General features: G+C 39.0%; 1 protein-coding gene across 2 annotated transcripts in view; it reads right to left on the bottom strand.

The window, feature by feature from the left end:
* Positions 1 to 17,198, bottom strand: part of POLA1 (DNA polymerase alpha 1, catalytic subunit) — a 114,768-nt gene that overhangs the window by 83,959 nt on the left and 13,611 nt on the right. For both annotated transcript variants that reach the window (XM_053457337.1, XM_053457338.1), the window contains exons 13-26: positions 16,934 to 17,008; positions 16,407 to 16,545; positions 15,392 to 15,546; positions 15,028 to 15,112; positions 14,823 to 14,884; positions 13,226 to 13,315; positions 12,953 to 13,069; positions 11,221 to 11,396; positions 9,483 to 9,612; positions 8,365 to 8,484; positions 5,135 to 5,234; positions 4,710 to 4,834; positions 3,835 to 3,984; positions 3,107 to 3,229 (exon numbers count right to left, since the gene is read on the bottom strand). In XM_053457337.1, coding sequence (XP_053313312.1) covers positions 3,107 to 3,229; positions 3,835 to 3,984; positions 4,710 to 4,834; positions 5,135 to 5,234; positions 8,365 to 8,484; positions 9,483 to 9,612; positions 11,221 to 11,396; positions 12,953 to 13,069; positions 13,226 to 13,315; positions 14,823 to 14,884; positions 15,028 to 15,112; positions 15,392 to 15,546; positions 16,407 to 16,545; positions 16,934 to 17,008 — 1,647 coding nt within the window. The remainder of the gene's footprint in view (positions 1 to 3,106; positions 3,230 to 3,834; positions 3,985 to 4,709; positions 4,835 to 5,134; positions 5,235 to 8,364; positions 8,485 to 9,482; positions 9,613 to 11,220; positions 11,397 to 12,952; positions 13,070 to 13,225; positions 13,316 to 14,822; positions 14,885 to 15,027; positions 15,113 to 15,391; positions 15,547 to 16,406; positions 16,546 to 16,933; positions 17,009 to 17,198) is intronic.

Raw genomic sequence — 17,198 nt, 5'->3', positions numbered from 1 at the left:
AGAAGAAATAAACCCTTAGGCAATTAATAAGAAAACCACTGATGGCTACGTGCTATTCCAGGAAATAGAAAGAGGGAAAAAATGACCTTCATACTCCAACAACTGTTGAAGCGTAGATGTATAAATATGTGCGGATGGCACGCTGCTCCTGCTTTGATCACCGTCACATGAAAGCATTACATGTCACCATTAACATGGTTGCTATTGTTTCAATTCATTCTGACAAGAATTTGATTTCATAGCTATATCATACTTACAGAAACGGGTCGCAATACATTCTTACTGGGCGATTTATAAAGTGGATGCCCTGATTTAAAAGATGCATTGCAGGCTTCGCGGGGCAAGCCAACAATCGCACAAAACCCTTCACAATAATTATGTCAGTTGAAAGTTGTCAGTTTGCATTTTGGAGTGATGTAAAGCCACATGGTACACTCAACCTCGTATGATAAATGAGTTATAGCATTTTCTCAGACTACCACAGCAAACTAAATGACTTTACAAACGCCGTCTCAGCAAGACTTGGCAGAACTCGGTAATTGTGCAATGCCTGTGTGTATCAGTGAATATTAAATGGGTAGAAAGCCAGGCATTGCCCATAAAACTATTGGAAATTATTTCCTCGGTGTGGTTCAGAAGTGTTGCGGGAAATGCTGGGATAATGCAAGCTATAAATAAAATTTAACAAAAAAAAAAAATGAACAGTTGTGAACATGGTGTAGCTTTCAGTTGTGTCAGAACTCGGAAGGGCAGGGGCGAAACAAATCTCTACCAATAGCAGGAACTTCGCGATGATCTATCATACATGCCTGGCATGCCCCGTGTAACAGAGAATGGTTGCTGGGCTTAGCCAAGAGGTTCTGCCTTGTTATCTAGACCAGCTGCAAAGGATAATAAAAAAAAAAAAAAAAACAACGCATTTGCACAGTACAAAGAACATAAAAAGATAGGCCTAATAATCACAAGATGCCACCAAATTGGTGATAGCAATTTAAAGAGATTTTATGATTCCTAATTCTGTAATGTTAATCATTTTAGGATGTTAAATGATAGTCAAGAAACAATTGGCTCTAGAATGTGGGGTGGGGATGTAGCTACCAATGTAGTCAGCCCCCAGCATACAAATATAAAATTAGTGATTTCCATCCAGGCCTTTGCTAATGTCAGTGATCAGATACGACTGCCCTCGGTTTCGAACACGACTTAGTGGGTTCTGCTCCTTCATGGTTACTCGGTTTATTCGGTTGGGCAGCAGCATTGTGACTGAGCGTAGAAAGGTCAATTATACACATACATAGAATTTGTTTTTCAAATGCATCATTCGCATACATAAAAAGAAAAAAATACGGAAGCCAGCTGCAAGTAGGGAAACTGGCGCCAACATATAAAAAGGAAATAGGATAGCTACATCTATTACTAAACCACTCAGAAATCTGCTGGCAAATTAGAAAACAATGACTACGTATCACATGTAAGCATGTATATCTGTATGTGAAACACAGCTGCATCACTATGTCGTAACATACCGATTACATGATCTATGAAAACAGAGCCATTGTGCATGGACCAAAACGGAAAAGAACAGCTTAATCTTTTAGAACTAAACTAGGCTTATAATCAAGAGCGAAGGGTATAAAGAGGTAGAATCATGTGTTCGGCATGCTCCTGAAGGAGTTAATGGGCATGTTTCTATCTTGCCCTTCTTTCTTCTGCATCCCTTTTAACCTTAAATACGGTTGCATTTAATGTTAAATTCAATGGCTAAAGAATTTGTAAAAAAAATAAAAAAAAAAATTGTTCCACTACAGCAGAAATCAAAGAAAGAAAATAAAACCTAAAGATAATAAAAGCGGGGCTAGTTCAGGAAAAAAAAGAAAAATCACATTCAAACTAACCAGCAAAAAAAATTCTTCTGGCTAAAATATACTGAAGTATTAAGTGAATACTCTAATTATACAGACAAATTGAATACTCTCCGCATAAACACAAGGGTTTCCAGAGAGCTGCAAGGCTAGTATTCTTACACGCATCAGAAACATACAGATATCAGAGCTGCAGTTCACACAAATGAATACTAAACAGTCTAAGAAATCATAAAAAATTCAACAAAAGTAATTCAAGATATTATGATAAATGCTCGCTGTGTCAAACAATTAATTCAGAAAATAGGGCAGGAAAACAAAAGCTTAATTGGAGCCCTTTCACACTTTATTACAAGACTCCGTAGCAGTGAAAACAAAAGTTCACACGCATGAAATCTCTTAATTGCTTAATGATCTCAAAGTATCTATCGCCACCTAGTGAAACTGACAACACATTTCTCTCGTCACTCGCTACATCATGTCGCCTCAAAAGAAAAACTCACGAGAGCACGAGCTGGACTACTTCATCCGTCCGTGAGATGAGCCTCTACACTACGAACATGGTTACCAGTAAATCCAACAAGGTTTGCATTGGGGCGGTTTACACAGATGCTTTCCCAATTATCTTAAAGGGTTTTTCTATTATTATTATTTATATAGTGCCAACAACTTAGGAAACGCTTAATACAATACATATATTCAAGGGGTATGACAAGACGAGAATTGACCGACTAAGACAAACCGATACATTAGGTGGAGAGAGCCCTGCCCGCGAGCGTACAATCTTTTCTACGTCATGTTACTGCAAAGGAAAGAGAAATAAATGAAATCGGTGACTCAAACTCAGGAGGTGCCCCCCCCGTTCAAAGGTGGTAAAGGCACCATTATGAGAATATCAAACAGATCTTGATTCTCCCATAAAGGATTTGCTTTGCACAGATCGATGTACACAGCAGTTATCAGAAGTCCAGTTCAATTAACAGATTTACATGAAACATTCAATGCTGAAAAGATAGTATCCATGCACAACGTGCCCTACAACAGACCGACCCCACCCCCCCAATCACAGACATCTTTATAACAGCAGTGCAATAACTTGCATATGTGTCATCTGTCATCCAGGTTAAAGCAGGCTTGCCTATTCCTATACCTAGAAGACTGGGTTCTAGAGAAACTGCATTTTTAAATTGTAAATCAGAGTAAAGAGAACACCGTGCCCTGGAAAACAATTTGATGGAACTCACCTCTCGCCCTTGGTGGGTGACCAATGCGGCCAAAGGTTTAGCATAAAACCTGCTATAGGAAAAGCCCAGACAGCCATACATGCTATTAGCCGTAAGCTTCAAAGCCTTCTGTCTGATGTCATACTAAAGAGAAGACAAAAAAGGAACGACACGTTTGAAAGAAAAAACAAGACAAAAAGCCAAAATACCCCATTTACCAGAGCATACAGAACGACCTGCACAGGAATTTGCATACGATATAAATCATTTTCAATATTGATAAAATATTCCACATACACAATGAGTTAACAGAAATAGAAGCCTAGTGTGATAGCCTCCGGCTTATTCTTTTAGTTTATACATTGGGAAATGTCATTTATAGATTATACACAAAGTTCAAATAAAAAGAGTCAATCACTAATATGTGGAATAAATAAACGGTATAGTTATACCTACAAACATTAAGATGTTCACATATTGTATATTGCAGAAAGAGACAAGAATGAAACCAAAATAAATCTTCTCCAATTAAACAGTGCAAATAAATGAAAAGTAAACGATCAGCTCATTATAATGGTATATAAATGAATATTTACTAAACTGAAATGACATAGCGAGCTTGAACAAGTTAGGAGGAACAAGGTCTGGGGGGGGTCATTGTTGTTTACAAGTTGGTTGTTTGGGTTGGAGCAAATAAGAGCACAGAGAGCCCACGCCTCCATCAGAATCAGGTCTTGAATGATTATTACCTGCAGGTATAAGTCAGGATTGAGTTCCGGTTGCTTCATCAATTGCTTGACGTGACGTCTTCTCTCCACCAGTTTTCGGATCTCCCGAGGTAAGATTCCCATTTCTAGATCTGGATGAGGCAGCTCTGGAATTTCCTCTTGGGTTTCACTCTGCAACGACAACCGCAGGTAAAAACAACAAAGCCATGTTGTGTTTGTACCAGTAACTTGCAGCACGGACGTGCACCTTAAATCATTTCCTAGCCTCTTGCAGCTACAATCTGTCCAAAAATGCTGCCCCTGCTCAATGTGCTGATTATCTCGCAAGACGCCAAGCAGCCAAAAAAAAAAAAAAAGGGGGGGGTAAACTAGCAGTCTGCATCCAAAATACCGGCAATTTTACACATACCAGGAAGCATGTTTCAGCCTTTACAATTGTGCTTGTTATCAAATGGATAAATACAAAACTGCATTTACACTAATTTTAAAAATCCACCTTGACCAGCTCCAAACACGTTTCCTTTACATAAATCATTAGGTCAGGTATTTTAAATACCGTATTTATCGGCGTATAACACACACTTTTTAAACCTAAATACGAAGCTGAAACCCTACCTGCGTGTTATACGCCGATAAATCCTAGAGCTGCACGATTTGCAGCAACGTCTCCCTCACTTCCGGTCCTGGGGAGGGTGCGTGTTATACGCCGGCAAGTATGGTATGTAATAAAGAGCTGCTCATGCATCATATAAAATGTATACGAAACATAGGAAAAATCAAGATTTCTATATTTATAAATATGCCAAATTTTAAATGTGTTTTGCGGGCAAGAAGGGAGATGATAGTGAATAACTAGACAGATACGGCTACATAATTCTACAGTTCTGCTCACGCACCTCGCTGGCCTTCTGGGTACCGGATACCATCCTATGCACTGTGGTAAAGCAGATATTGTACTCTTGGATGATTGAGGGGTACAAACTGTTAAAATCCAGCAGCAAGATGAACTTGTCATAGAAACCTACAAAAAAAAAAATACATGAATTTTTATATTTATATTTACCAAAAAAGGTTAATATTCCAAGCAAATGATTGTTTGTATTATTTACACAAGCTATTTATAATTTAAAAAAATTAAAAAAAATTCACCAAAAAAAAAAAAATTTGATATTTACTCGAACAGTCTGGTATAAAAAGTAAGCAACCAGCAACCAGATCGTATCCAGCCTTTCCTAAAGCCTGAATGTTCAAGTTTGTTGTAGTACCTAATCGTTGAAACTAATCGACGGGCATAAGTTATTGCATAATAAACATTTCTCACCAACTTTGGGATCCAAGACCAAGCCTCCAGCATAGGCAGCTTTCTTTCGCACCTTCTTGTTTTTATTTTGATCCATGTCTATATCGTCTTCATCCTCCACCTAACAAAAAAAATAAAAAAATAAGTGTCAAATTTAAATATAAGCCAACCCATCATCTATGGAAATGTTAATGGAAAACACACTACTTACTATTCTGTACTGCGGCAGAAGAGGACAAAGGGTTTATTAGGTACAAAAACAAATATCCAAAACTTTAAAAGGCTTGGCCTCCCAATATTATGAGATACAAGTTTTACAGATTATTTTTTTAGACAGAGAAAATTACCAATTTATGAAATCCATAACCATTTCATATGATCACAGTGAAACAAGCTGAATGGCAAATGATTAAATTGAAAGAACAGTGTGAGAACCTACTCTCACCTCCTACATAGTGGGCACACAAAGCAGTTTATACTGCTACCAAAACCTTATTAATGTGTTGGGGGAGGTGCAATTAAACCTCCTCCCCATTAACCCCTGGACAGCAAGCTGCAACCAGACTGATGAGGAGCCAACAACCTCAAATATGTGCAAACAGGGAAAAGAAAAAATGTCGGTGCGCTAAGCTAGTCTCAGGCTCAAATAATACAAACGTGTAATACAAGGCCTACCAAACAGGTGTAAGCATGCTGCAAGAAACAGTGTATTGGCTGTACAATGTATACAAGAAACAAAAACTGTCTGCGCTTCTTACCCTAATGAAGTTGGCAACAAATATAGAGCTGAAACAACGAATCGATAAAATCGATAATAATCGATAACGGAAATCATCGATAACGATTTCCGTTATCGATTAATCGAGTGATCAATTCGTTGTTGGAGCACTCGGCTCCTTTTACTTACCTCCGCGAGCGTTCCCCGCTTCTGCTACACGCTCTGCAGTCTCCGCCTTCTTTCAGCTACGTGACGGATGTGACGCGTTCCGGAGGTAAGTATTCTTCATGTCTATGTGCACGGATCGCACAGAGCCACTCGCACAGAGCGAATCGCTCTGTGCGAGTGGCTCCACTCGCACAGAGCGGTTCGCTCTGTGCGAGTGGCTCCATTCGCACAGAGCGGTTCGCTCTGTGCGAGTGGCTCCATTCGCACAGAGCGGTTCGCTCTGTGCGAGTGGCTCCATTCGCACAGAGCGGTTCGCTCTGTGCGAGTGACTCCATTCGCACAGAGCGGTTCGTGAGTGTGGGTGCAGGGCAGAGTGGGGGTGGGGGTGCAGGGCAGAGTGGGGGTGGGGGTGCAGGGCAGAGTGGGGGTGGGGGGTGCAGGGCAGGAGACTGGGTGCAAGGCAGAGTGGGGGTGGGGATGCAGGGTGTGAGTGTGGGTGCAGAGCAGAGTGGGAGACTGGGTGCAGGGCAGAGTGGGGGTGGGGATGCAGGGCAGGGTGTGAGTGTGGGTGCAGGGCAGAGTGTGAGTGTGGGGGCAGGGCAGAATGTGGGGGCAGGGCTGGGTGCAGGGCAGAGTTAGAGACTGGGTGCAGGGGCACAGTGCAAAGTGCTGGGTGCAAAGTGCCAGTGCTGGGTGCAAAGTGCCAGGGCTGGGTGCAAAGTGCTGGGTGCAAAGTGCCAGGGCTGGGTGCAAAGTGCAAAGTGCTGGTGCAAAGTGCTGAATGCTGGGTGCAAAGTGCTGGATGCAAAGTGCCAGGGCTGGGGCAAAGTGCTGGGTGCAAAGTGCTGGGTGCAAAGTGCCAGGGCTGGGTGCAAAGTGCCAGGGCTGGGTGCAAAGTGCTGGGTGCAAAGTGCAAAGTGCTGGGGCAAAGTTTCTTGAACAGTAATAGTCCACCTCTTTTCAGAATGTTTGGGGTTATTTTGTTTCATAAATATTGTGTTTGGGTTCTTGTACTTTGAAAATATTGTTTTTTATTACATCATAACAAAATAAGAATGTTAATGTAAATTTTAAGTTGTTTTTTAACATCCAGTTCATTAAATTCTTTTAAATAAACGAAAAATTTGCATATTGTTTTTTTTTATCCGATTAATCGATTAATCGAAAAAATAATCGGCCGATTAATCGATTATTAAAATAATCGTTAGTTGCAGCCCTAAACAAATATATAAACATAATAGAAATGAGAGGTTTTGGTTATATGAATTGGCCAAAGCATAATTAAGCTCACCCGCCACGTCAAGGCACACTCTCAATAGGGTGAGTAGGTTTTTTCTTTTCCCTGAAAGAACAGTGTGGCCGTCACATTTTAATGTCGATAAATGTAAATATCCCAAGGCATGGTATAACCTTGGGGGCACTGTTCTGTAAGTGACAACAGAAGAGACGGACTTAGGGGTAATTATTTTTCCCGTAGAAGGTACGCAGGCAATCCATTGAAGTGTCAGAAAAAAAGTTGTATAGGTACTTTTTTACTGGGTTGGAAGTCGGGATTTAAGTCAAACAATGGGGAACAAAAACATTTACAGGTTTAACTGTTAGGAAGTCTAAGGAATGGGATATGTTTTTTTACAGTATCCACTCACATCATTTTAAACATATTTATACAGAAAAGACACATGGTATATAAAGTACATATATCACATTGGTCCATATTAAGTACTAAATGGTTTAATAACCTCCTAGTGCTTAACTTCTGTGTGTAATTATATATAAATCACATAAACACAATTTATATATCATTGGGCATCCCTATCCCTGCCAAGGGCAAATGAGTAGGGCTGGCAGGCAGCATCAGCATTATCTTGCTGGGTTTATCTGTGGGTGAACTGGGGCAGAACACACAAGACATCCGCCTATTTACTGACCTCTCAGTCAATATAAAATGTTTGCAGATGTATAGATCAACTAGGAAGAACCTTACAAATTTTCTGGCTTAAGACTGGGTTAACTTAATTAAAAGGTGGACCTTAATTTACAGCTGACTTAACACCAAACTGTGGCATTATTTCATAATCGTTTACAAAAATGCATTCACACATTTGTATACATAATAATACAAATATAATTAGATCTTCCACCCCATGCTACATACCATAGAACTCCGTTTTTTTTTTTCTAACTTGTCAATGAAACGTGGACAAGTCTAAAATTAGGAGCGGAGATATTCGTAAAAGAGTTATTGAGAGAGTGGCAAATATGCAGAATAACCTCCCAGTACAGCTAGTGGAGATAATTACAGAGAGGGACAAGTTTGAGATAGAAATGAGGGTATCCTAGACAGGAAATTAAGAAAGCCACTCACCACAGCAGGCTGATTCTTCTTGAAAACCGGCTTATCTGGCACTAGGAATTCATTTTCATGGAAGGCATGCAGCAGAAGGTACTCATTTCGTTCGGAGCGTCCTCCCATCAATGTTCTTGACTACACAAAAGAAACATTTTAATTTGATTTTGCTTTTCAACGTTCAGTATTTAAGTATGCATGTTACTGACAAAACAAAAAGTAAACACAAGCTGCGCCAAAATTCTATAGTAACATTTTGGAATCTTCGGAAATTCATATACATTGGTAATGCTGCAGCCTAGAAATGATGACAATGACACCTACAGGAAGAGAATGCTTTATAAAATCTTTTCCCAGCTAAAAGTTTATCAGTTTCATACAACCACATAAAATAAAAGGCACAGTCAAACCTAGCACAAAACCGAAAATACATTTACTTGTTGGGTAGAACTAGTTTGAAAGGAAACAGCACGCTAAAGTGACATTTTCCTTTTAAACTGGCACAACGCGATTTTGGAAATATATATATATATATATATATATATATATATACGGTGACAAGACACATCTCTGTCAACCGAGCGAGTTTGTTACAGACGCTCGATTCAGTAAGAGCGACATGCTATGAAACTCGATCATTTCTAGTCATTAGAAATTTCAAGCTGAATTTGATGCACTCGGTGGAAAAGGGAATAAAAAAAATAAGCGTAAAAGATCTAAGCGAGGCTGAAAGATAAGACAAACTTCAAACAATTTTGCGGTGGTGCAACAGCAAAGGAATGGCGGATGGCCGGGGAGATTACATGACATAAAAGGAAATTGAATTGAAGTGCACTTGAAACAACTGTCAATCATTTATTTCTCCACAACAAATACAATTACACAAAACCGATTAGAACACAAGTTACTCCTTCCATTTGATGTCCCTACTCTTAGTAGATACATTACTGTATTCACAGACAAGACTTGGAAATATCCAAATATATCCAGCTTTTAATACTTTCTTTTACACACACACACTCACACCACACATATATACACAAAGTAAAAAGTGCCAAACTGTGGACTGGATATTTCACGTACGGTATTTATAGCTATGGCATCCTCAAACAGTAGCAACGAAATGAGATCATTACCATTACGTTTCCCGCGATATTTGTGATTTGTAAGGCCAAGGGGAGAGCATTGAGTTCACACATGATCTGCAGTATGAATCTGGCATCTGTCCAGGTGTTCTCCAGCATGTAGAGGAGATGTGAAGAATCACTACGGGTGGAAAACAAACAATCTCGTTACAACCACCCCAGATGTTCCAGGGGAAAAACAAAGGAAAGGCGTACATTTTATCTTCTAGGTCTTGAAGCTATACAGAGTTATAGTTAGCGGAAGTCTCATTCTACGTCTGACTTTATGTACTATACTATACCTCCCTAATAACCCTAAACACCTCTTCAGTACTTTCAACTCTCTCCTTCGCCCTACCACAACTAACCCTTCCACTAAGCTTAATGCCGCCGGACCCTGCCACATAGCGTCAACTTTATTATTGAAGTTATCGGATATGAAATATCTGCACCGTTGCTCCTATAAAGGCAAGCAAGAAAGGACAGAGACAGACTTTAGGGGAGGGATGATATAATATACTACTTTTTCAGGGCACATGATTAGAAAGAAACAGCGGAGTTTGCAACTTGTCAAGTTGTAAAGGCACGGTCTGTTCACCTATGGGTGTAGCAGACAAAAAACCCCAATACGTAGCTGCTTTAAACAGGTAGTGCGTTTGTAGATACATTATTTGAACTCAGCGCTGGACAAATGTTTGTATAATTTCGGCGCTAAACAGACAAATCAGTAATGCAGACAGATTTATAAAAATGCCACACAACTATTACTGTAAAGGAATGAAAAGAACTAAACCAAAAAAACATTTTCACATTAGAAGTGAATACATTCTTTTTCTTATTTTAACTTGGATTTGCAGAGGTCGTACAAACGCAAGTCAACAAAATCTTAAAATTCATGCCCAAGGTAAGAGCAATTTCTGGATGTTTTTAGTTCAACGTCCAGAACAATGCCCTATAATGGAAAACGTGGCTCTTTCATTTAAAGCAGCACTCAGTCTGTCATTCTCACAGACAAAGTGACGTATCATTAAAGTTTCTCCTTGTGCATTATTTCCAATGTAAAAAGCTGCCTCTTCCATTAGAAAGGTTGTTGCTTCCTAGATTGGTCAGGTCACTGAGCTGAATATACAGTTGTCAGCATATATTTTTCATACTAAAGACAATTTTCCTTGTGAATGTCTTGCTTATGACCTATCCAAGGTTAGACGTGAAGGTGCATTGTATCGTTAAATGGAATATTTGTGGTCTGGAAGATTAAAATAAAATGTTGCCCGGTCCCGACAAACAAAACCTGCAGACAAAAAGGTTTTTAAGTGAGGAAGAAAGTAAAGGTTCATAAAGGGTCGGGAAGGACACATTATGAAATCTGCCTATATTACAAATCGCATTCAATGTATAAAAGGGTAGCCAAAGTCCACATTAGAGTTCCGTGTAAACTATAAAATTTGACCAGATAAAAAAAAAATCCTCACATGACAAGGAAATATAACGCAATTTTCAGGCTCGTTTCCTCAGCAACTCAGTTCAGCCAGGCAATCTATTATAGCCGGCTTTAACCACATTTTGACTCACTAAGGGTCTGGAAGAATTAAAAACCTATGGATGGCTGACAATACCCAAAACTACTGATGAAAGGCAAAAGACATGATGCACAGGTGTAGCGAGAACAGGTATACTATCGTGTATGAGGTATTATCGTGGGTTAATTCACCGTCCAACTAACACGGAAAAGTGCTGTGTGTTTTTTTACCTGTACGCATTGCGAATATTTTCAGGTGGGATTAGAACACGCTCTGTTTTCAGTATGTGATGTACCAGCTCCGACAAGTGATAGCTTTTACACCTGATTAACTCTTTGGCCGATATCTCTACGTCACAGATGATGCGGCCGCAGGCTGCGTTCCTTTCTGCGAAACCGCTCCGACCCTATTACGTGAAAAAGTCAAATGTTTGCATTTGGATTACATTTTGCACGAACAAGGAGTATTAATAAATAAATCTTACATGAAAAGCAGTGGTGATTTTTGTGACTTGCAAAAATAACTTTTGGGGGGGGGGGGTTAGCCTCATGCTTAAAGATCAATAACAAGCTTTTCCATTCCATTATGTTTGAACATAATGAAAGTATAAAGAGAACCCCATGAAAAGGGATGGCTTGAGATTATACATCTATATCTCCAGAGAGGGAGCCCCATTAGGCCCATCTGTGGTCAGCACCCTAAGTACAATAAAAAGGCCCATCGGGATATGACATCATATCCAGGTCTTAAAGGCACATAGCACCTTTTAATTAAGTCTATGGAGGATGTGCAGAGTGCAAATAGGCCGGTTGGAGAGAACAAAAAGCTTCTTATAACCGGGACATTATTTAAAGGGGACACCGTTTTGCTTCACAGTTCAGATTAAAATTTTTGATATGTTATTAGTTTACTAAAAGAATGTTTATTAACATATTCTCAGGTGAGTACACCAGGTTATTATACTCCTAAATGCCAAAGTTGATAAAAAAAAAACACAAAAAAAACACAGCAGAAAATTCTGAGGAGGAAGATGCGCAATTATACAAATAATACATATGCACACTGATCAGCCATAACATTATGACCATGTGCCTAATATTGTGTAGGCCCCCCTTTTGCCACCAAAACAGCCCTGACCCGTCGAGGCATGGACTCCACTAGACCTCTGAAGATGTGCTGTGGTATCTGGCACCAAGAGGTTTGCAGCAGATCCTATAAGTTCTGTAAGTTACGTGGTGGGGCCTAAATGGATGCATCCTGGTGCCATGTGTTCTCCAGGAAAGGAACCACATGGTCATCCATGTGCTTCATCAGACCAGGCCACCTTCTTCCATTGCTCAGTGGTCCAGTTCTTATGCTCACGTGCCCATCGCAGGTGCTTTCAGCAGTGGGCAGGACTGACTGGTCTGGGGCTACTCAGCCCCATAGTCAACAAACTGATGTAGTGTGTTCTGACGCCTATCAGAATCACCACTAACATTTTCAGCAATTTCAGCTACAGTAGCTAGCCATTTGTCTTTGTACAGACAGGCCAGCCTTCGCCCTCCACGGGCATCAGTAAGCTTTGGCCACCCATGACCCTGGCACCGGTGTACCGCTTTTCCTTTCTTGGAGCACTGATCACCGCAGGTTGCGAACACCCCACAAGGGGTTTTAGGGATGCTCTGACACATTAGTTTAGCCATCACAAAGTCGCTCAGATCCTTACGCTTGTCCATTTTTCCTGCTTCGAACACATCAACTTTGAGAACAAAATGTTTACTTGCTGCCTAAAATACCCCACCCACTGCCATGATAACAAGATTATCAGTGTTATTCACTTCACCTGTCAGTGGTCATAATGTTACGGCTGATCGGTGTTTATACACACATTCAACATTTCTTAAAACTAACATTTAAAGCAAGGTCTTTTGTTGCATGATTAATTAAAAAGGATGAGTATTAACACAAAGGCATTCATACCCCTAGTTTTGGCATAGCTGATCTCCGTAACCTTCCAATTTTGGACCAGAATGGAACTTTGCACACGCTGATCCTTTGCAACAATACTTCAAGGTCGAATCCATAAATGTCATGGCCCTAGAAAAACAAACAGGTTTATTACAACAATATGTTTCTTTCCATAAGCCCTACTTTGCATGAACAATTCCACAAACTAATCAGGTATGGAACTGGATATATAAACTACACATAATTAAACAAAAAAAATAATGAAACTAAGTAAAAAATGCTTACCACAATTACGTCGGGATCAATTTTATGTATTTTTGCCAAGAAAAAGCCAAGAAGAGTCCTTTCGGTTAAAGCAATCTCAATGTGAGCATTCTAGAAAGGGGGAAAGGGACACAGAAATAAGGGTTAGCTTATATCAAAACTATTAACAAAATTGCAAAAGGAGGCAGCAGTCTCCCCCTCCAAAAGATCCTGAAATCCAAGCAACACAAAAATCTCAGTAATAACCAAATCACCAATATTGAAAGGAAGATTGCATTCCAAAAGTATGCATTAGTTGGCAAAACAGGGGATTAAGGGTAGAGGTAGCATCACCAAATTGCCAAAATACAGCACTGTGAAAAATGATTTGCTAAATCAACCAACTAACCAAAGTGATAACTTGGTTCAATTCCATTACACACCCTGGCATGCTAGCCCTGTCGAACCTAAACATCTATTAAATAGAACCTGTCTTGCAAAATGAAGTAGGCTAAAAAAGCATCACAAAATGCTAACGCCTAAGAAACATTCAAGAACAGATTAAAAAAAAAAAAGTAATTGACATTTCAGATGGGAAAGGTTTACCAAGCAATTTCCAAGGCTCTGGGGCTCCACAGAACCACGTTGAGAGCCATTATCTACAAACGGACAAAACGTGAAACAGTGGAGAACCTTCTCTTTAAAAGGCCGACCTCCAAGAGCACAGCGAAGATCCATCCAGGAGACCACAAAAGAAACCAGACTAACATGTGAGGCAGACCTTACATTCCTCAGTTGTGGAATTGTAAACGCTGACCCTAATAAGACATCCATGGGAGAGCTTTAAGGCGAAAACCCCTGCCATCCAAAAAGAACAAAGGTTTGCCTCACATTTCCCAAAACAACATCTTGATGACCCACCCCAAGACTTTTAGGATAACATTTCGTGGACTGAATCAAGAGTGGAAGTTATTGGAGGGCGTGGGTCTAGTTACATCAGACGTAAAGCTAACACAGCATTACACAATCTGAAGGAGACTATTTGGCCATCAGTTTGTCACCTAAAGCTTAAACGCAGACGGGTTATGCAGCAGGACAATGACCCAAAACACGCCAGCAAGTCCATCCCTAAATTGCTCAAAAGAAACAAAAATGCTGGTTCTAGAGTGGCCTTTTCAAGTCCTGATTTGAATCCAATTTTACATTCAATAAATTAAAAGATCATTTAAAATCTGCATTGTGTTAATACGCTGTATTTGTCTTATATTAAAATTAGTTGGACAATTTGACATTTAAAAATGAAAGAAATCCAGAAGGAGGCTTTTTCACAGCACCGTACATGTACATGAAAAAGGCAAATTTATAAGTGCCAATGAGCGAACAAACAAACCAGGCCTGTGATCACTTAATATAACCTACTGTCCAACAATGAATTTTAAATCTATAAAATTAGGGATATTATATATGAGAAGTGATTCAAGTGCAATGTGAAAAGTTGTGTTGCCACCATACTGACTGACTGCCTTCTATACAAAACAGAATCACTATTTTTTTAATATCTAACTTTTTAAGTTACTGCCACACACAGACACACATAATACACTTTCTACTCGCATAAAAAAAAGAGAAACTTAATTACCTTCCTTTTCATTGCGTCTTTGTAATCATAGGGGAAAATGCAGTCACTGGGCTTGCTGAGAACTTGAACATAAAAAGTGAAAAAAACATAAATAAGATGGCTACATGATGATTAAGTATCACCAAATGTCACACTATAATAGCAGTTTATTATTAAACTATGAAAGTTTAAATGGATTGTTTGTTTTTTTTTGTTTATTGCTTACCACAAAAGTGAGTCTGGAACGGAGGCTGCGGCGGAGCTTTGTCGAGCGGAAATTTGTGATGAACCAAAGCAGCAAGAGCAACAATCTGAAAGAAATTATCAGTATATAATTATATATATATATATATATATATATATATATATATATATATATATATATATATATATATATATATATATATTTATATATATATAAGCTTAATTTCAAAAGGTAAATCCATTTAAAGAGTATGTTTTTGTTGCATTAGAGGACCACAATTGGAAATGCTGGTTAATTACAGTGGTTTTATAGGGCAAGATAACCAAACCTAAATTGTGTATGTAAAAAGCGGATTGAAAGTACTGAAAAGGTCTGCTGACATCACCTCATTTTGATGGTTTTTAGCATTCTGTACAGTCTTCATACTGAGAGATAAGACAACAACAGGTGGAGGTGGCAGGTGCTTCACTACATTCACAAGATCAGGCTTGGACGCCATCGCTTCAACTTTGCACCAGCTAATAGGCTGGCCGATCAGCTCTACAAAAAAGCAATGGATAATCAATGAGAAACAAAACCCACTTATGTAAAAAAGCTTACAATCTATCCTTTTAACACAATAAACCCGCATCCGGAGACCATCTGTTCTCCCCACATTCCATGCCAGTGACTTCTACACCTTACCCTTCCTAAAATCAAATATCTTCACCCAAAAAGTCTCTCCCTTGCCCTCTAAGTCCCCCTCAATCTCCTAAAAGAGTGTAAACTTGCAAGAGCAGAGCCAACATTTCTTTCAGTACCAGTTCCTGTTAATGCGCATCAATAGTAACGTCAGTTTTAACATTATTGTTAATGTTCACTCTGTTGACTAAAATAGTGCTACGGAATCTGCTGGTGCTCTATATAAAAAAAATTATTAACATGCACAGGCCAAAATCATTAATAAGAGAGAACGTGAGATCCAATTCAGAGTAATAATCTGCTCAAATTCAATTAAAATACAGTTAACACATAATTAGAGGAAGCAGAAAAAACTCTACATGTAATCTCTGATGGAAGCAATTTTAGTTAACAGGCACTAAAATAACATTTCTTTAAATGCATCATTTAAAAAGTTATTAATTTAACAAAGCAGGTGCTCACATGTAAAGAAAGCCAACACAAAAAAGGACAAAGCGGAGAAAAAAAGGTGAAAACAGATAGCCCACTGCATAATTTTGCAAACAAAGCTGTGCAAATTAAAATATGATCATGCAGGAGGTGATTGCTACATTAATCCTTTATTTCAACACCAGCTGACCTTCTAAATGCAAGTAGGCGACATACCCGCGGAGAAATCAAGGTCAAAAAAACTATAAAAAAGAGGCACAAAGAACAGCTAAATTAAGAAATATATTTACGTGGGTTTTTTATCTCTAACCAGCTGGGCCCTTTTATCTTCCTGCTAAGCAAGAAATTTTCCATGCTTGAGGTGTTCGTTCCAAAGACATGGGAAAAGGTTTCTCCTTTTAGGTCCTGGGGAAGTTGAGGCAAGTCTGCCTAAAAAAAAAAAAAGCACACAGTGAAAATCAGTCAAGAACACCAAGTACATAGCAGAGCTCTCTCTATTTTAACGAGTTTCCAATTCACAGCTTGAAAAACTTATTCTCAATTAAATACACTTGAGGTAGTTAATAGTTTGATTTAAATACATTTTCACCGACAGACAGAAACCTCACTAACATCACCAAACTTTGTGTTATTGTTAAACAAGCGTGATCCTCCACAAACAGATATTACGCTAACAAGACAATATATATCCGTCTGTTCCCCTGTATCCTTGGCAGAATTATTCTTTTAAGTATAAATAGTTAATGTCTTATTTCAGCTGAGCAAGATACTAATAATGAGCAAAACACCTTTAAATACTTAGTTGTGTATCACTTACTGAGTATCTGACTTCCAAATACTCTGATCTGGCTGGGACATCTGGTATCTCAAACGCATAATTCTTTTCGACTTTCTGCAAGAAATAGGTAATCAAAAGCAATTTATCACACTGTACTGCAATACAGACAAGATTTTTTTTTATTATTCATGAAAGATCTTTGTTTCAACTCCCTGATTTTATTATGAAGGTTGAACACATCTCTAGCCCGAAGGGCAGAGTTGACTTGGTATATTGTATAATTCAGTGGACATGGAGACTGAAG

The sequence above is a fragment of the Spea bombifrons genome, chromosome 2 (genome assembly GCF_027358695.1).
Source record: "Spea bombifrons isolate aSpeBom1 chromosome 2, aSpeBom1.2.pri, whole genome shotgun sequence".
Lineage (NCBI taxonomy): Eukaryota > Metazoa > Chordata > Amphibia > Anura > Pelobatidae > Spea > Spea bombifrons.
Note: the sequence above shows the minus strand (reverse complement) of the source record. Positions and strands in the feature narration are given on the sequence as shown.